The following is a 22,562-nucleotide window of genomic DNA, read 5'->3' as shown; positions in this document are numbered from 1 at the left end:
GAAGGCTGCTCTGCCCAGCCAGCCCCCAGGGGGTGCTTGTTTGGTGATGGATGGAATGCCTATTCTTAACCAGTGTCTGGGTAAGAAGGGAGGCTGGTGAGGTACCAGTTTCTTAGCGATGTGTTCGGGTAAGAAGAAAAGGTAAATAGCACACTGACCCAACCTGTTAGAGGGTGGAAAGGTGCTTTCGCAGGCATACGCCCCCCCGGATGCCAGTCCTACATGTCGCCACGCAGGACGTGGGCTGACACCGGGTTTACGCGAAGGTTGTTAACCCTTGCGAAGGTGTTTGGGCATAGCCCAACCCGCAGCTCTACAGATGTCTGCTAGAGAGGCGCTTCTGCCAGTGTCCAGGAGGTGGCTAAACTCCGTGTGGAGTGAGCCCTCACTGCCAATGGGCATGGGAGATTCTGAGATCGGGATGCCGTCGTAACGGCGTCCACGACCCAGTGCGCCAGCCTCTGTTTGGAGACAGCCTTCCCCTTCTGCTGTCCTCCAACAGACACGGAGCTGGTCAGAGCTTCAGAGCTCTGCGTGCGGTCCAGTACGTACTGGACACAACACTAATCGGGTTGGGTCTTCCTCCCCCATGGGGAGCGCCTGCAAGTTCACCACTTGGCCCCGGAGGGAGTAATGGGAACTTCTTGGGCACGCATCCGGGCCTGGGTCTCAAGATAACGTGAGAGTTTCCAGGGCCGAGTTTAAGGCAATCCAGGGACACGGAGGATGCTCGGTGGTCCCCTACCCTCTTGAAGGAAGTGAGCGCCGTCAGGAGGGCCGTCTTACTCTATGAGGAAGATCGGAACCTCCGAGGGGCTCTTTGGGGGGCCCTGAGGCTCCCCAGGACCACTTAGGGTCCCAAGAGGGTATGGAGCGGAGATGAGGCGGATTCCGCCCTCTCGCTGCTTAGGAACCTGGTGACCAGGTCGTGTTGCCCTAGAAACTTTCCACCGACTGAGTCGTGATGAGTGGCAATAGCGACTACATACACTTTCAGTGTGGAAGGGAGATGTTAGTCTCCAGTCTCGTGAGGAGGGGAACACAATCCTGATCAAGCACCTCAGTGGGTCTTTCTCGTTGAGAAAGACACCAGCACGAGAAGAGGCACCGTCTAGAGGCGTGTAACCGCCTAGTAGATGGGGCCCTAGCCTGGGTGATGGTCTCAGCCGTATAGGGGGAGTAGCCATCTTAGGATCTTCTCGTCCCGTCTAGAGACCAGACATGGGTGTTCCAGAGGTCTGATCTGGGATGCCAGAACGTGTCCTTCCCCTGAGAGAGCAGGTCCTCTGTCAGGGGAATGGTTCAGGGGGAGTCGCTGTCCAGAGCATCAGCTCTGAGGCCAAGTGCGGTTAGACCGGTGTGGTGTAACCAATAACACTTGGTGCTCCTGCTCCCTGACCTTGCACAGAGTCTGTACAAGAAGGCTCCTGGGGGGGGGAAGGTGTGCTTCCGCCCATCCCGCGGCCAGCTGTGTGCAAGGATATCCGTGCCGAGGGCAGGGACTATCAAGCGGGCAAATGGTGGTGTTACGGGAGGTGAACAGGTTTTACCTGGGCCTACCCGAACAGCCTCCAAATGAGCTGGACTGCACGGGGGTGGAGTCGCCACTCTCCACGAGGCATAAACTGGCGAGAAAGCACGTCGGCTGTCTAGTTCAGTTTGCCCGGGGTGTGTGGCCTGCAGGGAACGAGTCACCTGTTGACTCCACCGGAGGAGGCGTCGAGCAAGTTGTGTTTAGCTGCTGTGTGCGAACGCCACCCTGACGATCTGTATTCGCTACAGCTATAGTGCTGTCCTCGGAACAGCACGTGCATGTCTCGCACGAGAGGCCGTAGCCTGCTCAGTGCAAGTAGCATAGCCCACAACTCTTGGCAATTGATATGCCAGCGCAGGCGGGGGTTCGTCCAACACCCCACCTGCGTGCCCGTTGCACACTACACTGCACCCCTGCAGGGAGACTTCAGTCGTCACCACGACCTGCCTCATAACCTGCTCAAAGGGACCTGAGTCCGTCGAAAAAGTCATAAAGACTAGGGGTTATGGTGCGTCGGCAGCAGGGCGGCATCACCATGCGCCTGCTGCCGGTGTGCCACGCTCTCCTCGGAACTCGACTCTGAAACCAGTGTTGGAGCGGTGTCATGTGCATCAACTCGAGGGGTATTAACCCGCGAGGACGCCATGTGTCCCAGGAGCCTCTGAATTGTTTCAGGGGGACCGCTGTCTGCCTAAAATGTTCATTTCAGACAGTTCAACACTGGTTGGGCACAACTGCGGACAGGTGTGCCGACATGGTGACAGAGCTGAGTTCCATACCGAGAAAGAGGATGCTCTGCACTGGGGAGAGCTTGCCCCTCTCTTGGTTGACCTGGAGTCCCAATCGACCTAGGTGCCGGAGCACCAGGTCCCTTTGTGTACATAACAGATCTCGCGAGTGTGCCAAGATAGGCCAGTCGCTGAGATAGTTTAGTACCCGCTCGCCTTCCTCCTCTCAGGGAGAAAGGGCGGTCAGGGACAGACCGAAAGGGAGGACTCTGTACTGATATGCCCGCCTCTCGCACGCGAACCGTGGGAACGGCCGGTGTCGAGGAGGATCGAGACATGAAAGTAAGCGTCCTTCAGGTCGATTGCCACGAACCAATCCTGACACCTCATAGATATCAGGACGCGCCTCTGTGTGAGCACCCTGAATGGCAGCTTGTGAAGGTGCTCTGTTCAGGGTACGCAGCCTTTGGGGGCAACCCGCCGTCTTTCTTGGGAACGATGAAGTGCGGGTGGTGACCCACTGAACATCTTGGTTTTGAGGGACGAACTCGATGCCTGTTTTGCCAGAAGGGTGGTGACCTCTACCCGAAGTACGGAGGCGTCCCTGCCTCTGACAGAGGGAGAGATGATGCCCCGAAACTTGGGTGAGTCTCTGGCGAACTGGATCGAGTAACCAAGACGGACCGCCCTCATTAGCCAGCGAGACAGTGTGGGCAGCTCTCGAGCTCCCAGGGACTGTGACAGGGTGACCAAGGGGACGGTCTGCTTCATCATTCCCACGGGGGGTGGTTCGTCGGCTGGCGGCGCTAACCATGTCGCGGGGAGTCCCCGGAGGGAAGGTTTTTGCTCCGCCTGCTTACCTGCCTGGCGGGACAACGGCACGCACTGTCGGTTTGAGAGTGGTGACGGCTGTCATATGTGTACGACCTCACGCCTCGCCAGGGTGTGAGGTCGGTTCGCCGAGCACAGTCCAGTGGAGTGTGCGATCGGCTGCAAGTAAACCCGGGGAGAACAGAAAACTCAGTGAGTAAGTGGGCGCCAAGCCCTAACAAGGGCCCGGCTTTGGTGACGAGGCAGGAGTCGTCCCGTACCGACCGATCAGAGCCGTGGCTGTGAAGGTTCGGGCCCGATGTTGTTCTCCCTGGGGTCTTCCCGTCAGTGTCCCTTCTCGCGAGGAGGTTGCTGACGGGGTGGAGGTTTCCCCCTCGACCTCTGCTTCCGGGGTGCCGCCTGTGGGGGCACAGGAACCGGAGCCGATGTCGAAAGGGTCCTGGGTTGCAGGGAAGCAGACGTCACGTGAGATCTCGGAGGCCTGTAGGCGGCCGAGTCGCGGCGTGAAAAAAATGTGGTTAATTGCCACTGTCTGCTTCGCCGTCAAAAAACTGCTGAGCGCAGTCCTCGACGGTGTTACCAACAACCCACCCTGCGAGATGAGTGCATCAAGAAAGCGGACTTCCTTGCTGTCACTCTTCTGCACAAGGTATAGCCGGGGGTGTCTCTCCTGGACCACTACCGTGGACATCGTCCGACCCAGGGCCCGTGCCGCCGCCTTAGTCGCCCGTAGAGCGCTGTCAGCGGTGGCACGGAGATCCTGCATTATACCCGGGTCGGCCTTACCCTCGTGGAGCCCTCTCAACGCCCTGGCCTGGCGGACCTGCAGGATGGCCAAGGCATAGAGAGAGGAGGCAGCCTGGCCCGCAACATCGCAAGCTTTCGACACCAGTGATGCCGAAGTCTTACGTGCTTTGGACGGTAGGAGTGGTCGATCCCCCCCCAGGTGGTAGCCGTCCGCGGCACAGGTGCACCGCAGGCGGACGTTCCACCCGGGGGATCTCGACGCAGTCCTTGGCTGCCTCACCATCGAGGGAAGTAAGGGAGCCGGAGCTGGTTTCACTGGAACGGTCCGTGAGTGGAGCGTTCCAAGTTTTACACAGCTCCTCATGCACCTCCGGGAAAAACATGGCACCCGGGGTGGGCGCGGTTTGCACCGCGCACCGACCTCGGGAACCATGTATCCCCGGGTTAGCACGGATGACATCACTTCTGCTTCCTCCTGAACTCGACCGCTGGGGGTGGAGTTTGGATTCGGCAGAGTCGGATGCCAGTCTCCCTCCGATGCTGCGAGCGACATCTCATCTACGTCACACATCGTTTCCGAGTGTGTGCGTGAGGATCCGGACGGTATGCCACCGCCGGTTGGGGAACGTTCAGAAGAGCGAATCGGGGTGCGATCGGCCCGTGAGCACTTGGCTGGCGGGTTTACGTTCGCAGAGTTCCCCGTATCACTAACGCTGCTAACGTGGGTGGTCATCGGGGCCGTAGCCACAGATGTCACAGCCCGGGTAGCAGACGAAATGGTGGCTGGTTCCCGTAGGAAGACAGCCACCCGTGACCGCAACTTCTGAATGACAATCTGCCCGCAGTGCAGGCAGATGTGTCAACGAACGCTGCTTCAGTGTGCTGGACGCCCAGACACCTAATGCAGTGATCGTGTCCATCCCCCTCCTCGATGAGGGTGCCGCACCCAAGAGAACAGCGGGACATGCCGCGCTGGAGAATGCTCAGTCAGTCCTGAAAAGGACTTTTAGAAAAAATCTCTAACACCTCCGGAACCGCCGAGACGCCCAGGGGAAGGTCGCTGCAGGAAGGGACGATCCGCTGTAACACGTCGTAGCACCAGCGTGTAGTTGTAGAGGATTGAATCCTGAGTTGTACTCATGAGCGATGGCTCTGAAGAACAAAAGGTAAGTGAATGCTGCACGCCGGCCTCCTTTTATACCGGATTTCCGGGGGCGGAGCCCGGCATGCAAATTGCATTCGCCAAATTTCATTGGCCTTTTCTATAGTAGTCAGAGTTGATTGGTTCTCAAGGGCGAACCCCATCTGTCGTTCTCGACACAACGTCGAGAGACCGACAGAAAGGGAACTGCAACAGCTGGAGAAAATTGTACATTCAAATCATATTAGCCATACACATTTTTATACACAGTTTTGTGAAGAATGCAAACTCAAAGATGTAAAGACACCGAAGATACTGATGTGTGCCACGTCCAGTCACAAACACCATCAGGTTCAGGAGAATCTTTAGTGATTCACAAGCAAGAGATCACGCAAGTGTAACCTCCACACGCCGTCAGTCTGTTTCTGTTGTCTCGAATATGGATGGGAAAATTCACTTTCAAGCTTCATATGAAGCCAAGAGTCGGGTGAGACTGATGGGTGTTAACATTCTGATGACAAGGAAATCAAACAATTCCCCAGCAGCCATCTGGGACAACGCTCTGGTGCTGAAGACGTTTAGCACACCGTATGTTAGCACTGCCTGTACGTCTACGCACTGAGTGGGATTCGAAAAACAGGGGTTAAACAATTTGAGCTAAAGATGGACGAGACTAAACAAGCAGAGCTCAGACATGTGATCCATTCTGGAGATGAGCTTCAGGTTGGCCCTGATGTTGCGTCTCTGGGGCCGCATCAGGAATGCATTTCAGGACACAACTTGCCTACAGACATTGTTTACCGTAAATCACACAAAGGATTTAAACAAACCCTTACAATTGGGTATTAAACTTTGGCCAGTAACTCATCCATGACACCGTGATAACATAGGTGTGCAGTTAGGCTGATGATTTTTACCCGTGAATAAAACACTGACCAGGTTTACATGGACAACAATAATCTGATATGAACAGGATTAAGTCAATCCTCTGATTAAAAATGGAGCATGTAAACAGATCTTTTTGATGATCTTAATCCCTCTAAACTCATAATGCCAGGAAAGACAAATGGAATTAAGACGGGTGGAGAACTCCTATTTTAGTGGCATTATGGAAGTGTGGTATAGACATGTACACATGTTAATCACACTATTACTGCCGCGTAGGAATTTTGGCGCCACTTTGCAACAGGTCACACACACGCATGGCAGTGGACCAACGTTTGGTTTTACGGCAAACAACATGGCTTCAAGCGAGAAAGCACATTTTTGGCCCGAAAGGGAAACAAGAAAGATCCCAACAATTCTAGAAAACAAATAAAACACCAAAAACTGTGTCTGTTACCATGGCGAAGACGAAGTGTTTGATGATACATGAAATTATGGAGGGAACGTCGAACGGCATCACTTAGGGACGTCATGCAGTACGCCATTAATTCACTATGTAGTGTAACATGTCAAACAGGAACATGAAAGGTACATCTCATGTAAACATCTTAATCGTAATATCATTTTACTCAAAATAAGGCATATAATCCGATAACTGACATCCATGTAAACGTGGTCAATATATAGGGACCAGGATATCATAAAGAGTTTCTAGCAACTACCAGAACGATAAATTTACCCAGAATAATCCTGCACCTGCATTGCAACACCCAAACACCTGAGCAACTGCATTTCATGGCTCAAAACACTTAGTATGGCCAGGTAAATCACCATATAAAGGTAAAGAAGTACAAATTAAGATTACATATGACATCAAACTCACATATGCCAAAACCTTTAAAACCACAAATGTAATGTCCCACAAGTTTTAGCATTACATTAAGTGTTAATATAGCTATCACCTGAGCACTTAGTGAAGCAACTCATGCCAGTTCAGGGTGACTGTGTGCGTCTGTATGGTTGGTTATGCAGTAGGCACAGTATGGCTTGACTGCACAGCAGACTGGTTATGCAGCACATTTCAGTTGAGAGAATCAGGGGCTTGTCAGGTGTGGGCAGCTGCGCCCAGCTGAGCATCGTAGCCTAATGACGGCTCTTTTAATGAGAGCTGATACATGATGAATGCGGCCATATGGTCAGACAGCCTGCTTAAGCCATGCACACACTTCTCTCTTAGCATTTAAGGAATCACACATCTACGAGCACTCGAACAGCAGGTAGAGGATGTGACCTTCTACCACCCTGCTGAGATTCTGCATTTCAGCTGTACGGTTCAGAAAGGGCTGGCACAAAGTGTCATGGGCTTTTCTTTACATTACCTGCACATAAACAAGCATTAGCAGCAGCTAATAAGCTTTGTGTGGTGGCACATGATTAGCTTTTTCAGCATTTCATTCCACCGCAGGATCATTTGCTGTATAATTTATGAAGCCAAGAAGTCAGTGGGAAATCTAGTTGATGACAAATGGCGGAAAATCCCATGAGGCATCAGTGAGATACAGTGATGCACTGGCAAAACTTTGAGTTTGAGTGTTTAGGAAATGACATCACAAATCTAAAAGGCAAAAGTTACACACAAATAGAATTACGAGAATGATGAGAAATGTTAAAGAGTACATAACATGAGATCATGAAAATTACATTTCAAGCCGAAAGTAAGCAGTCTGCCAAGTTGTAAATCCGAAGGTGAATGAATAACAAAGTTAATGTCTTGAAATCAAGGGAGTCTATTCTGAATCACGCAAACGAGTCGTCCCTAGTTTGATTTGCAAACAGCCACGGATTTACATGGCTACATATGGTCCCCGCCTACGTTTAGCTAGGACTGCCTGCGATAACTCTTCTCCCTCAAACACTGTAGCTCATGAGCCTCATTCACGGTAGACCAAACACATCAGACTAGACCATCTGACCAATCACACTGTATGTAAATAAACTTATTGTTGGACACTCCATAAACCAAAGAAGGACCTTAAAAATCCCTGGTTATGTACTCTTTAAAGAAATCAAGCCTCTTGTTCTACAGAACATTGCAGCTCTATGCCTTTGAAACATTTTGTGCAAAATCAATTTAAATGCTTACAATAACCCTATATTTAACTCATGACTTTTCTCCATACAATTACAAATGCATTTCAAATACTTTAAAGGTCCAGTGTATGAAGTGAGGTTGCGAATTGCAATCAATGGCTCACTCCACTGCTCACACCTCACTTTCGTTCCACTGTGGCTGCTACAGGACTAAGATGTAGTCAAGTTTAGCTAGGACTGCCTGCGATTGGAGATGGTGGTCTAGTGGGTTAAACCACTGACCTGGTAAATCAAAAGGTTGCTGGTTTGATCCCAGCATCCATCACCAGTGTGTCCTTGAGCAAGACACTTTACTCCATGTTGCTCCAGGGGGATTGTCCCTGTAATAAGTGCACTGTAAGTCGCTTTGGATAAAAGCGTCTGCCAAATGACTAAATGTAAATGTAAGTTTTTTTTTTTTGTCGAAGAATATAACGTATTTATGAAACCCACTCAAGAGCAGTTTATCCCTTTATGGCTACTGTAAAAAACAACATGGCGAATTCCGTGTAAGGGGACCCACAGTTCATTCTAAGGTAATAAAAACATAGCGCTTCATTAAGTAATTTATTGTATGCTTTCCTGTAGCTCATTTTGCTGTAATTCATTATGCTTTCCTGTAGATCAGTGGTAAGAGCATGGCGCTAGCAGCCTGCCAAATGTAAATGTAATGTATTGTAATGTCTTTCTACAGCTGTGAAGACATTGTTACATTGCATTTCTGTCAATAGATCCCCCCCCCCCAAAAAAACACATTGGACCTTTATTGAGTCTCTAGTATAGTCTGTAGGTAGTGTAGTGTAGTGTCCTTTAAAAGAACAATTTGTTCACTCAGGCATGGTAAAACAAATCAGCTCATCGACGGCGGTCACGTCACACGTGGGTAACGTTTTACCTTTTTCATCCAATTTGGAATTGATTCCAGAATTACTGATCTGATCAAATTACCCAGCTAGCTGCGCATGTTTAACGCTGCTCTGCTCCGACAAATTGATAACGGAGAAAGACAAGACAGCGAGTGTGTAGCGAAGAGGGTCTGGGGTCTAATCAGGGCAGAGATTCTCTGTGTACTATAATTACGCAGTTGCACTCATGGAAATTTCCGAATTCACATCCGCTCATTTTGTTCCAGTTCAGCTGTTGAATACAAATGGCAGTATACTTTATAGCCATCGCTTGTACCTGCTGATGTACGACAGTGTGCACAAGAACATGTTTTCAAGAGTTTAAGATTTAGAAAGCAAACTGCTTTCAGTTCTAAACCTTTTAAATCAGGCAAAAATGACTGTTGATCTCAGGTCCAGACCGAGCTATAGAACCAAACAGCCTCATTTCCATTCCCAGTGTAAGCTTGGTTAAATACTGCACGGCACAATTGGTTCCGTTAAAAACTCCATGTCCTCTCGCATTCACAAGACTAAAAAGCATTTCAATCGGATCTGTGCTATCCTCCATCATCTCCCCATGCCCCTTTCAAATCTCCCAGTAATCCTGTTTAGTCAGGCTGTGTGCGTTTCTGTAACGCTTGCGTGTGTGTGTTCAGAGACAGAATGAGGTTCTCTTTACCTAATTCTATCCCTGCGCACAAACACACACACACACACACACACACAAGTGAACACAAGACAGACAGAGAGAGAGAGAGAGAGCAAACGTGAAAGTCATTCAGCTGTATCAAAGTAGCTGAGGCCATATGCTGTTCCTTCTCCAGTTTCCCAGCATGCCTGCTCAAGCCCTCGCTCCTTCAGAGAGAGACACTCGCTTAGGGGATCTGAACGGAGTCGTATTGTCCTTTTGCACCAGATGTTATCACGCTCGCTAATTGGCTCAGCAAAAGCGAAGCAAGAGGCTGGAATGCCCCTGCCCACAGGAGTAGCACACAGCCTGCATCTCTATGCCAGCCCAGAGCACCAATAACCATCATCCAAACCCCACTGACAGCCCTCCGCAGCAATTAGCAGTCAAGACAAACAACTTCCTCTAGCTCGGCCTGTTCTAACAAAATATGTCGGTTTTTCACCATTCGCGGCGAGGCCATAATACAAAAAAGCACGAACGGAGGAAAAGAGCTCCCATTTTCCTCAAGTGGTTGGCAACGCTCATATGGCGACTGAACTGAGCTCGGAGTTCAACGTGCTGGTTTTCCCCACTGTCCTCAGGTTTCTTGTTAGTGTAACAATTAAGGTGTTTTCACAGCCATCCTGCAGACGGAACTGCTAGAGCGATTAGCTGATTTTAGAGAAAGTCAGAGACAGAGAGAGACAGAGAGAGAGACACAGAGAGAGAGACGGAGAGAGAGACAGAGAGAGAGACGGAGACAGAGAGAGACGGAGAGAGAGAGAGAGAAAGGGAAAAAGAAAGGGAAAAAGAAATAAACTTCCTACAGTTATCCATCATTTTAAAGCACACAATCATGCCAAGGGAATGTATTATTAACTGAAAACAAGCATGTGTTATTAGGATTCCAGAAATACAGTACATATATAATTATAATCACAAAAATAAACATTTATTTGAGTTAAAAAGTTATTTACGGTTTAGTGGCTTGTGGAAACTTGCCACAATAATAGCAGTCAATTGACGTGAAGGCACAGGTGTGTGTTTTTCTGCTACTTTACATCAGCTTTGAACATGGCTCATCCTATCAGATCTTAAAGCGAGAGCTATCTGGCCGTCGCTTGGGATGTGGCGGTGATGAAAATTTCCCTTCGGTTAAAATTTCCCAACGGTGGTACTGGTGACACCAGGGGTTTTCTGTGGGGAGCATGACGCATTTTGCTTTTGGGTTGAATTAGCGGCACTTCGGGAACAGCAATTGGGTTCGATATCTTTCTATAAGATCGGTATCATGTCATGCATTCTGACTTCTTTACACTGTTAGACATGCTGGCTTCTCATTGTTAAAAAACGAGTTGGACGTATGACGTGTAGTATTTCTGTATTTGATACACTCCCCAAGCATTCTGACTTGTTTCGGAAAGTTTTTTTGCCAATTCTGGATCCCTGTGTCGTCTCCCTATTCCTTTTATTGGCCAAAAGCACAGCAAGGTGAAAGAGCCGCCCACGAGCCAACCCGCGAGCGAGACCTGCTTAGCATCAAGGTTATCTGTGCTGCGCTGCAGTTCTTTACTTTTGCGATAGTGAAGTTTCGGTGCATCTGTTGTCTGTTTGTTCAAGGCCTTTCATTGATGGATGTAATAATAACGCAGGATTTAGGAGATCGTTTGAAACTGATATATGGAGGCACTCAAGATTAATGTGAGATGGGTGTGACATGCGATCTTTAATAAAAACACACAAAAGAACAGAAAAGTACAATGACCTTTGCCGAAATTAAACACAGACCTTACAAAACAAATAATCACAGCACTAACATCAAAAATATATATACATCAAATATATATACACATCAAAAAGTAAAAAAACATTTTAAAAAATAATTTAAAAAAATTATGTTATTGGTAACCCTCTTGTCATTTTAACCAGTATGACTTTCTTCCGCAGAACACCCAAGAACATTTTGTACAATGTTGTTAACTGGCACCCATTCAATTGCATTGGTTTTGTGCCGACACGGTTTGGTTTACCAATTTTTCATCAAAATATCTTCATTGTGTTCTGTGGAAGAGAGTAGGTTTGAAAAGACAAAAGAGTGAGTATGTGTTGAAAGATTTTCATTTTGAGGTGAACTCTCACTTTCAGCAAGAACAACTCCAGTAAGTGATGGAACAGGAGCTGTTCAAAGTCTCAAAAAGTTAATTCTGAAGGTTATGTTCTCTGGTTTTGTGTCAAATTTTAGTAGTGCTACCCCTCTAAGTGTTAGCAGATGTCTAGTGTGTGATCCAGGATTATGCATATTAAAACACTCATCGCTCTTCGTACAGAAGACATTTAAGTTCATATGTTCAATTTATTTTCATTTAAAGTTATGTTTGTTAGATGCAAGAGGACCCTGTAATCCCAAATCCCAAATCATAAACACAATAAAGCAACATTTTCAACAATACAGTTATAAATAAGAAGCTCTTCTCATCTTGAAAGCATTGGAATAACTCCGGGGAGATATTTTTCATGCACTTTCTGTTCGACGCTTTAATAAAGTTACATTTAAGCATTCAAGGCTGAGTACAACTTTCTAAGCATTTCAGTTTTTAAGGGTTAAGTATAATTGGTATATATCTACTGTGTGCTTTGGAGCTGAAGCTGTCAGCAAAGGAAAGTTGCATTCTGTCCATCTCGTGTCATTCCGTAGCACATTGCCCTTTGCTCATAAAACACAGCTGTGCATGATAAGTATGTCCGATTTCTGATCATGTGACCACAACTTGAACATTTATCATTCTTCTGTTGCATGGGAAAATCACATACACATTGCTGTAGACAGGCTATGTGAGCCTTCAGTGAATTAACCTACATGTAAATCCAGGCAGTCAAAACAGTCAAGGCCCTGGCATGATGACAGACAGTCTGCATTTGATCATGGCATGCAGCATCAACTGTCAATCATCCTTACAGGCCAGACTCTGACATTATCTTGTAACTTAGGGCGGTTTTACATTAGCACTTTTAGTGCGCAATCTGTAGGCCGCAAACTGTACCCGAGTCCAAAGGGAGGTCCTGGGTGTGGTTCGTGTGAACTCCAGTACGCTTCATGAACCACTATCAATTTATACAGTATGACGTATTCTTTATTAAAAATGTGCGCTTGTTTCACTTACTTTTCTGACGAGCGTGACTGGTGAACTCCAAGAAGAGAGCTGTACATCTCATTTCTGTTCACCTTCAGCTTTCTTAAGAGCATTTGCAGTAAATTCACAGATGAAAGTGCCGTTGTGTGCTAAAGCTTTGGAAACAGAACTTAAGGTTCAAAATCAGAAATGTATAAAAGAGAAACGAGCAATGTTATGCAATTTGCCGCCTTCTTCTGCATAGTCGTTACAAGCGACAGGGTAAACAGCTGCAGTCGACCTAAAAATTAATATAAACGATGAGAATGTTTCTCTTTGTATGCACTATATGGCATTAATAATAATACAAATCATATAAACACAGTCTAGCAGAACCATGGGGAGCAATAGAACTAGGGTTCGGACCCGGCAATCGAACTAAACGTGAAACCAACCTTACTCGCCCAACTGAGTTTGTCGCTAGCATACGGCTAAACTAGCAACACCAGTCTAATTAGCATACAATACATCGCACTAATACTGACCAAATTTTAATTCCATCAATACCAGATACAATCGCTGAGAACCAAATGAATATTATTAGCATGATCGAGTAGCCAAATGAGTTACCTGTCCGGCTCAAGGCAGGTGTGCGAGTGAAAAATCCTTCCGCCGTCAAGTGGCACGTGTTTGTATCCTCATTAGTGAATTTGACAAATAAAAGAAAGACATGTGCAGAATCCCGTCTTAAAACTATATTCTTTCCGTTAAATGCAACAGAAAGTGCTACTAGAAACGGTCGGAGTAAAACTCTGATAATGAACACATTATTTTAGTCAGGATAAGGACGATGATGATTGACAGCTTGCCGACAGCATCTATGTTCCTGTCAAACGTGTTTTTGAACAAAGCATTTTTTTATTTTCTTCATCTAGTACACGTAAAGAGTGGACAGGATCCTAAGGAACGTTTTAAATACGGCACTAGGAGAGAAAAACTCGGGTGAGTGCGCGTCGGATTTTCGATCAAACGTTAATAATGTCACGGAAGCGGAACAATCGGCAAATTAAGTTGAAATCAACCAAAAACTTGAGCAGTGCGACTGTTCTAAGAAAGGAGAAGTACTTTTCTCGTGTGCGAGTTGGTTTCCGTAAACTTATAATCCGCGAGACACTAGTAAGTTACATTGTTGTCAACGAACAGCTCAGCTCGCGGACCAATGAAAACACGAGGAAGTTGCGTACACGTCATGTCAACGGTACACAATTTTGGACACCTGTATGTGTTTGAGACGAAGGAAAAGGCAGATGAAAATAAACAAGGTGCGTCTGCAAACCATATTCAATAGAGCTCGCAGAATGAGACAAATAAACAGGAAGCTTGAGTTAACAGAATTTCTGTATACATATCTATATGTCCTCAGCTGTGAGGCTGGTCCATGAATTAGAAGTGTAACGTTAGATGTTTAAGAAGAACCAACATGATGAAATATCTGAGAAAATCATCATGTTTTCGCAAATTTCGGAGGTTGGGCTGAATTGTCAACTTCAACGTCATAACACTGCCTCCTGGTGGCGGAGTGTTGCGTTACTACCCTGACCGACTACTCTCACCTCATATCATTCACTGTCTTGGTGAGTTTAAGATTCGTTTTTGGCAAACCACTTTGAAAACGCACTCATGAAATACGAACAGAATTGAATCCGTTATAACTCTCTACATAGAATGCAACAGTACGTAAGAGTAAAACCAAAAGATCATCATACCACCGCGACCCATTTAGGCCCAGAGTTTAACAGGCTTTAGTTTCAGGCTTGGTCTAATCCCAGTCTCCCTCTTTTCATGCTGTTTAGGGTTTTCTATTCTTCTAATCCGCATTAAACTTGCATTATCAATGTGACCATCATCCTAAATACCAGGAGCAACTGTACTCGCTTTCTTGAGAGGAAAAGATGCTTCCTTAACTGTTTAATTGATTGTTTCCTTAGATTCAGGGCTGAAACTTCGACCTCATAGTACTTCGATCTGTCATTCACAGGTGCTTTACAAGAGATGTGAAGAAGATGCAAGCAGTTCACTAAAGCCCAGATCTAATGGGACGAGCCTCAATAATGATAATACATGCTTTGTACTATAACAGGTACGTTTTAGCCTAGGTCATTGTAAGTGGCTTACTTTCGTCTTTTCGTCTAAGTTTGTCTGAATTGCTTTGCACATAAATGGAACTTGTGTGAACTATTCTCTACTGCATGCCAACAGAGTCTAGTTGAACTGAAAAATAGGAGTTTTTATTTTCCATAAAATGACTCGTAATCTCTTGTCCGTGTTGTTTGCTGAGGCTCACCCATATACAAATATACGGAGTGATTTCAGATTCATAAAGCCGAGCGTGACAGTGTCCAGTGGCTGTTTGGAATCAAAGGAAGATGAAAAGTAGGGCAGAACATGATTAAAGAAACTGAATATTTTCCCTTCATGTAGTTCTGTCTCAAGAGATAGTCGAGTTGTGGTTGTCACTCCCTCCCCACCCCCTAACTTCCTCCATTTTAATCATCAGGATCTATTTACAAAGCCTATGCCTTATGAATAATTCTACAAACTCTTCAGGACAAAACACTGATTTCCTCAATGCTGAAGTTGATGTTTTGCTCATGAATCATTTACAGATGCATTAGATCTGTTGTTGCCGATGCTTATTTTCTGTTTATTTCTAAAGCTTTTATGTTTTTATTCACATCACGATGGTCATTTGTGTTCCACATTCCCTTGTCCTCGTGCTTATCGTTCGCTCTGTTTTTCTGCAACCCTCTGCATTCTTACAACACCATAGCAGACTGTAATTGCTTACAGTCATGTTCCGGCTCTTTATTTATCATATGGAGCCGCAGAACAAGAGATAACGTAATGGCCTCGGCCAGCTGGCAACCTACAATACAGGAGCTGCAAATTGCTGATTGTCACGTAAATTATTCTCACAATTACAACGTAAATAAGGGAGGGTGTACAAGGAGAGTAAATTTGACGTCTCGAGTCATTATTATTTTTGTAATTTGTAATAATGAATCTCTGGATTGTTGGGAGTGCAAATGAGCTCTTCATTTAGAGACTAAACATGAACATGCATTTTAATGACATCATTTGCATACATTAAGATGGTAAATGCGGCATCTTGACATATTGGAGTGCTCAGGATTAATTGCTCGGCTGACCTGCTAAACAGTGCAGTTTAACATTGTATGTTGTCACTCACTTATCCTTTTTGCCTCTCTTGATAAGTGACCTTTAACCTTTCAAGAGCTCTTCTGCAGAAGAATATATCCCAAACTCTCCTGTGCTGGCTGCTTGTAGTCAGTCTAGTCAAAATATTAAGATTTAGGCAGCAAATTAATAAAAACCCAAGTAGAAATGCTAAATTGTCTTGGTGACATTTTCTAATAACTGTTGATTGTGAACATTAACATGACTTACAGTACATTCGCATATTTGGCAGACTCTTAAAGCAATTTACATTGCATTGTACTATACATTAATTTCGGATTGTGTGCAATCCCCTGGGATCGAACCCATGACTTTGACGTTGCTAGCACCATGCTCTAACCACATAGTCACAGGAAAGCTACGTAAAGCAGTAAAGCTAAGAAGACGATTGGTTAGATAGTTAAATGTATAGGTGTCAGAAATGTATACTGTAGATATTTATTATCCTCCGCCACACCGCCTTTAACTAGTTATGGTTCAGTGTAGGGTGTAAAGGAAGGTATTGAAGTTTTTTTTTGTTAATGGGTAGTACATGTGGTGTAACATCATAAATAAACAAAAATGAATGTTTATACTTATAATAAAATAATAATGATGATTTATCTCGCTTATGCTAGTATTTCTTTTTTTTCCAAACGTAGCTGTCACACCAATAGACACATTGATACGTTCACTTGTCAACTACTCGAATGCAGTTCTGCCGATATAAAGTTGCTAGATATGCTATTAGAAAGAAAGTTGATGTTATACAATAAAATTTTACACAAAGTTAAAAGTTTTTAAGTGTCTGCAGTGCTTTAAACCAGTGGTTCTCAAATGGGGGTACACGTACCCTCAGGGGTACTGCAGGGGGTACTTGAGAGAAACTGACATTTAGGAATAAATAATGAAAATCAATACATTATGATAATAGTATTTATATATGAAATTAGGACTACACAAAGATGCATAAAAATAAATGTATAAAATTAGATATAATAAAGGTTTGACTCTCATTTCACTGTATTTTAAAGTAAATTCTTTTTGTCTGGTCAAGAGAGTACTTGGCTTGGAAAAATATCATAAAAAGGGGTACTTAAGCCAAAAAGGTTTGAGAACCACTGCTTTAAACCATGTGTACACGTTCACGATCAACTGAATAAATAAAAATGAATTAATCGTCTATTTTATCGTGAATAAGACGTAAAGGTTGACATACATGTATTCCTTTCAACAATTCATTAAATTATATGAAGCCTAATAAACGCAGAACATATTTATATTTATTGTATAATTTTCTTTTTGACAGAAGGGACTTGTATGTTGAAAAGCGTCAGGTTATCGCTGATCTAAATACCGTCGGCTTCACACACTTTGAAGATGGCGGCCACACCGACAGCTGAGCTACAGATCGACCGAACACATCAGACTGCTGATGGATTTGACAAGAAGTGTATTTTCTGTAAGATCGTGAACGGGGAGATGGGAACGGAGCTCCTGCACAATGTGAGTCTGCCTTTGCTTTTTAATTGTGACCCTGAAGCTCACTTGCTGCAGATTCATAAATGAAATATGAGACGATATATGAAACAAGTCTTATATGAGACCTCGACAGCAAAACCGCTCTTAAGATTTTGAACTGAGATCTGAGTAAATAAGATTTATATTGATGTATGAGTTGTTAGGAGAAGATGATATCTGGCGGACAGTGTTGGGTAAGTTACTCTGAAGAAGTAATGAATTACTAGTTACTAATGACATATTTAATAGTGTAATTATATGACTGTACAAATTACTCTGTCCAAAAAGTATTTCATTATTACTAATAACTTTCTATATCCTACATCAACCTTGATTAGTTAAGTGATTCAAGGATAGACATGAAACGACTCTTTTAATTCATTCAAATAAATAATATTATTAACTGATCATAGTATTACAAATGTGAGAATTATACCTTAAAGCAAAGATTTTAAAGTAAGACTTTGAATTGTGATGTGAATTACACTATTGCACACGCATATATTTAACAAAGAATTTATTTTAATTACATCAATGTAACTGTAATTAAATTACAGAAAACATATGAGTAATCCCTTACTTTACTTTTTCAAGGGAAAAGTAATTAAATTACAGTAACTAATTACTTAGTAACTAGTTACACCCAACACTGCTGGCGGAGACACAACCGTTTAAAACTCTGAAATCTGGGAGTGAAGAAAAATCTAAATATTGAGAAAATCGCCTGTTAAGTTATTAATCAGGGTCACTGTGACAGGCCATCCACTCACAAAAATAATGTTTTTATACATTTATGGTACGAAATTTACAAAATAACTTGATGGAACATGATCTTTACTTCATATCATAATGATTTTTGCCATAAAAGAAAAATCTTTAATTTTGACACAGTATTTCACAATGTATTTTTGTCTTTTACTAAAAATGTTCCCGTGCTACTTAAGACTGGTTTTGTGGTCCAGGGTCACACATAACAATGCAATAATGATTTATGATATTGTCAAAGCATCTGACAGGACATCCTTGCAGTAATTTCCAATATGTTCTGCATTTGTTTTAAGACAGTAAAGCAATAGAAATGTGTTCATTTGGTGTTTATTAAATAGAGAAACAGGTTGCAAAATGCTCTACATCTGAGGCGCTCATTCTTATGTTTTAATGAATAAATGTCTAAAAATATATTATGATTGTTTATATCTGTAATGATTATGATGTGTGATTTTGTGTGTTTCAGGACGAGGATGTGTCCTGTTTCAGAGATATACACCCTGGAGCTCCTCATCATTATCTAGTGGTGCCAACCAAACATGTAGGGAATTGTAAATCGCTTGGCAAGGAGCATGTACCCTTAGGTAAAGATTTCGTTTTTGGAGACTGATGTAAATATTTTGACACACATCAAGCTTGGATTAGTACTCAACTGTAAGTGTATTTGTGCTGTTTTTATTCAGTGGAGAAGTTGGTGGAGACCGGGAAAGAGATACTCCTGAAAAACAATATTACCGATTTAAGTGATGTTAGGTACGGTGCAAACGTCTCTCAATAAATAATAAAGGCCTTTATACCTGTTGTGTGTCAAATCAGAGTCTAGTATTATGATTTAGCTTGCAGAATTGCTTGTGTTACATTTTGACAGAACTCGTCAATTGTGTTTCCAAGGTTTGGGTTTCATTGGCCTCCGTTCTGCTCTGTCACACACTTGCATCTCCACGTACTTGCCCCCACCAGTTTGATGGGCTTCTTTTCCCGCTTCGTCTACAGATTAAACTCCTATTGGTTCGTCACGGTAAGCAATAAAATCAATATGAATTCCCCAAGTGTGAAGTTCACAAGTAAACAGTCTTTTGGTTCCGGTTGTTAAAACATTAGCAAACAAAATGTTTTCTGACCTTTATTAAGTCGAACGAGAATGCTGAACGAGACCCTTTGTCAGAGTAATTGAAGCTAGCAAATTGGCCTAAATTCAATTGACGTGGCTACAGTGTCAGGGAATGAAAAGAGTTTTGTTTGTGACAGCACTGACGGACCACTTGCTCTTGGGTCTATGTGAGCTGGTAAACCTTTCATGCGTTTTCCAGCTTTATCATTTAAATCAAATGTTGAGGAAAAGTTTTCCTAGCTGTCATGTCGGAGCTAAACAGCCCCGGTAATCGATCACTTTTATTATATGGAAATAAGTGATCTGGTACCTAAAATATCCTCTCATCTTGTGGTTCGTGGACAAGCTTGTGCACATTTGGAGCAACATAAGTAAACAAGTTAATATAATGTCAGAATTTTGACTGTAGCAAAACTGTTATCAACGAATGCCCAACTGCTTCATGCTTAACATTTTAAAAAGTTTAATTTTACCTCCCCATTATTACACAGCCATAGTCAATTACTGAGTGTTTTGAAGTGTGCAAAACTGTGAAGTTTGTTTAACTCTTTTTATTTTTATTTTGCAGGCGGATCAGTTACTCCAAAGGCTGAACTCAATGAGCTAAATGAAATGTTTGGAAAACTCCAATTACAATTGTGTTTGCCCAGAGTCATGTTACTCATAACAAGAGTTCAATTCAATCTATTCACGATGATGAAATGTGACAGACACATGCCTCAAGGCTATAATATTCATTAATGCTGCGTTCGCTGGTTGTTATATTGTCACTCTCTGTCAGACAGGATAATCAAATTTGCTGCTGCATGTGAATTGTTTTGGCTGCTGAATAATAATGACATTGATACGTGTGACAGAAACATGAATCTTTTATGGTGAACACTGAGTTACATCCAGTTTTTCAAAAATAATTACTTTTAATAACACACGGCAGTGGCCAAGACTTTCTAAATATGGACGAATGCTTCAGCATGGGAAGCAGTCTCAATTATTGACTTTGGTCTTATAAAGTCAATACATGTCTTGTACTGAAAGACTCTCTGGATAGAAGCATGCCGGAACTTAATTTGACACGAGGATATGCTGCAGTGTTTTTAATAATATGTATCTACACTGAATTAGCACTGAAATATGAACGCTCTCAAATAAAATGGAATGTTAACTCTTAAGGTTTAAAACGATGTAATGATATTGTAAGGCCTATATGCCTTGGTTGTTTATAAATATTTGTTGATTAAGGGTTTTATTTACATTCATGTAAACATAAAATAAAATACTACATGATTCCTTTGTTCGCTGTTGTTTATAATAGTTTGTTTTCTCACAAAAAATACCTTCCCTACAGAAAAGCAAATAAGTTAGTTTTTTTCACCCCAGGCGGTGCTTGTGAATTCTATGCAAATTCATCACAGTATCAGAAATATTGTTTATTGCAAATGTAAAACATTCCAAGAGCTTGCAACAGTGCAATGGTTGTGCTTTAACACTCCATCAAACGCAGCCGGTAAACTATCCATACTGTAAAGCTTGACGCTAATATATTTTTTAGGCAGGCACGTGGAGTTCATCCTTGCTGTAAATCACTGTAATAAAGTAATGAGCACTCCATCATCTCTGCCCTGCCACAGCATCTCGCCTTCAAAGTGCACCAGCCCTTGCCTGCGCGCGCGCAGCAGAACTCCCACTAGTTTATCAGAGATGGTCACGTATCTCTCAAAAAGCGCATCGAAGCGCACGGCGGTCCTGCCGTCCTCTCCTCTCATCCCGTAGTCTCTGATCACCTGACAGAGTTCTGTGACCTCTCCGCTTATGCGAGAGCGTGCGTCTCTCCCCCTCTGCTCTGTTTTAGATCCCTCTAAAGGCCTGCCGTAACCTTCTTGTCCTCGCTGGATCTGAGGCGGGGTCACCTTGCCGTTGCTGAAGGGGTTGTGTTTCTGGCTTTCGCAGTGACCATTAGACCATTTCTGCCAGTTTTCTGTTAGATCTTTGACAGACACCGTGCAGGTCTCCGAGCTATCGTTACCGCTTTGCGCACAATGCGCAGGCGCATCATCCGTCTCCATGGTGACCTTTGGATCACAGCACAGCTTAGGTGTTCAGCATGCTTACCTGCTGGCACAACACAGGCTGTGAATGAAAAGATTGTGTTTCATTAGGTCTTTAAATAACTTACAGCTTGAACTTACACGTGAGGCTGACATGACTGTGATGAAATTAAACTACGATGATAGATAGATAGATAGATAGATAGATAGATAGATAGATAGATAGATAGATAGATAGATAGATAGATAGATAGATAGATAGATAGATAGATAGATAGATAGTGATATAGATAGATAGATAGATAGATAGATAGATAGATAGATAGATAGATAGATAGATAGATAGATAGAAAGAAAGAAAGATATATAGTGATATATAGATAGATAGATAGATAGATAGATAGATAGATAGATAGATAGATAGATAGATAGATAGAAAGAAAGAAAGAAAGAAAGAAAGAAAGATATATAGTGATATATAGATAGATAGATAGACAGACAGACAGACAGACAGACAGACAGACAGACAGACAGACATATAGAAATATAGACAGACAGACAGACACTATTGCTATTAGAATGTTATTTAAGGTAACATGGAAAGTTTATTTAGGAGCTGCGAATACAAATAAATCGTCCGTCATTCTGGTCCTAAGAAATGTTTCATTTGCTCAGCAGTATGACATTACAGAAAATAAATATCTAATGAACGTTTGGTGGTGTATTTACACTTTTATCAACAATACTATAAACTTAAGATATTTTGGCATTAAAAACCTTAAGCATCATGAGTAGTTAATAAAGTCTTACCCCGCTTGTTCTCCTTGACGATGTTCGTTACGCAGCAACAGCAATGCAAGTGTATACATTACAAGTTGTGTAGAGGATACTTTTCTGACCGCTTATGACATGAGTGACATATAAACTAACCAATGGAGTTTAGAATCATGCGAATAATCCAATAACTGCTAAACTTTCAGCCCCGCATAGATACTGATCATATAAATAAGATGAAATGATTTAATGTGAAGCTAAATATTAGTTTAGAAGAAGACTACATACATATAAAGGCACACAAGACCCCAATTCACCTTGTTACTCCAGGATGTAAACGGCCATTGAACAGCCAAACCTATAATCCTTTAATGGGATTGTCTGGAGATTGAAGAACCTGAACGTCACAATAGGAATCTTTGTTCCCAGCGCGTGTTCTCATC

At 43.4% G+C, this 22,562-nt stretch overlaps 3 protein-coding genes across 7 annotated transcripts in view; 1 reads left to right on the top strand and 2 right to left on the bottom strand.

Annotated features, from left to right (window-relative positions):
- Nucleotides 1–13,848, bottom strand: part of rbms3 (RNA binding motif, single stranded interacting protein) — a 182,846-nt gene extending 168,998 nt beyond the window's left edge. The window contains exons 1-2 of the mRNA XM_056761605.1: nt 13,294–13,848; nt 12,715–12,839 (exon numbers count right to left, since the gene is read on the bottom strand). The gene's annotated coding sequence lies outside the window, so the exon portion shown is untranslated. The remainder of the gene's footprint in view (nt 1–12,714; nt 12,840–13,293) is intronic.
- A 240-nt stretch (nt 13,849–14,088) lies between these two features.
- hint3 (histidine triad nucleotide binding protein 3) lies at nt 14,089–20,591 on the top strand. Its single transcript, XM_056761612.1, has 7 exons — nt 14,089–14,297; nt 14,702–14,803; nt 17,210–17,406; nt 18,656–18,773; nt 18,873–18,942; nt 19,081–19,207; nt 19,869–20,591. The coding sequence occupies exons 3-7, from the start codon at nt 17,281–17,283 to the stop codon at nt 19,905–19,907; spliced, it is 480 nt and encodes a 159-aa protein (XP_056617590.1). The 5' UTR covers nt 14,089–14,297; nt 14,702–14,803; nt 17,210–17,280; the 3' UTR covers nt 19,908–20,591.
- Nucleotides 20,592–20,699: 108 nt separating this feature from the next.
- Nucleotides 20,700–22,526, bottom strand: si:dkey-29b11.3 (actin-binding Rho-activating protein-like). 5 transcript variants are annotated; one of them, XM_056761609.1, is made up of 3 exons: nt 22,437–22,469; nt 22,156–22,168; nt 20,700–21,427 (listed from the first exon to the last, which is right to left on the bottom strand). In XM_056761609.1, the coding sequence occupies exon 3, from the start codon at nt 21,361–21,363 to the stop codon at nt 20,881–20,883; it is 483 nt and encodes a 160-aa protein (XP_056617587.1). In that variant the 5' UTR covers nt 21,364–21,427; nt 22,156–22,168; nt 22,437–22,469; the 3' UTR covers nt 20,700–20,880. The 5 variants fall into 5 exon arrangements, with proteins under 5 accessions (XP_056617587.1, XP_056617589.1, XP_056617588.1 ...); XM_056761611.1 differs by lacking the exon at nt 22,156–22,168 and having other exon boundaries at nt 20,700–21,409; nt 22,437–22,526; XM_056761610.1 differs by lacking the exon at nt 22,156–22,168 and having other exon boundaries at nt 22,437–22,512.
- Nucleotides 22,527–22,562: the final 36 nt, after the last annotated feature.

The sequence above is a fragment of the Triplophysa dalaica genome, chromosome 12 (genome assembly GCF_015846415.1).
Source record: "Triplophysa dalaica isolate WHDGS20190420 chromosome 12, ASM1584641v1, whole genome shotgun sequence".
Lineage (NCBI taxonomy): Eukaryota > Metazoa > Chordata > Actinopteri > Cypriniformes > Nemacheilidae > Triplophysa > Triplophysa dalaica.
The sequence above is the reverse complement of the archived record's forward strand: the minus strand, read 5'-3'. Positions and strand labels throughout refer to the sequence as shown.

What these genes read in the sequence shown, in the direction of transcription:
- hint3 (XM_056761612.1), top strand. Translation starts at nt 17,281, where the DNA reads ATGGCGGCCACACCGACAGCTGAGCTACAGATCGACCGAACACATCAG. An exon ending in GAACGGAGCTCCTGCACAAT is followed by an intron (nt 17,407 to 18,655) that starts GTGAGTCTGCCT and finishes TGTGTGTTTCAG; the next exon opens with GACGAGGATGTGTCCTGTTT. An exon ending in ACTCCTATTGGTTCGTCACG is followed by an intron (nt 19,208 to 19,868) that starts GTAAGCAATAAA and finishes TTTATTTTGCAG; the next exon opens with GCGGATCAGTTACTCCAAAG.
- si:dkey-29b11.3 (XM_056761611.1), bottom strand. Translation starts at nt 21,363, where the DNA reads ATGGAGACGGATGATGCGCCTGCGCATTGTGCGCAAAGCGGTAACGAT.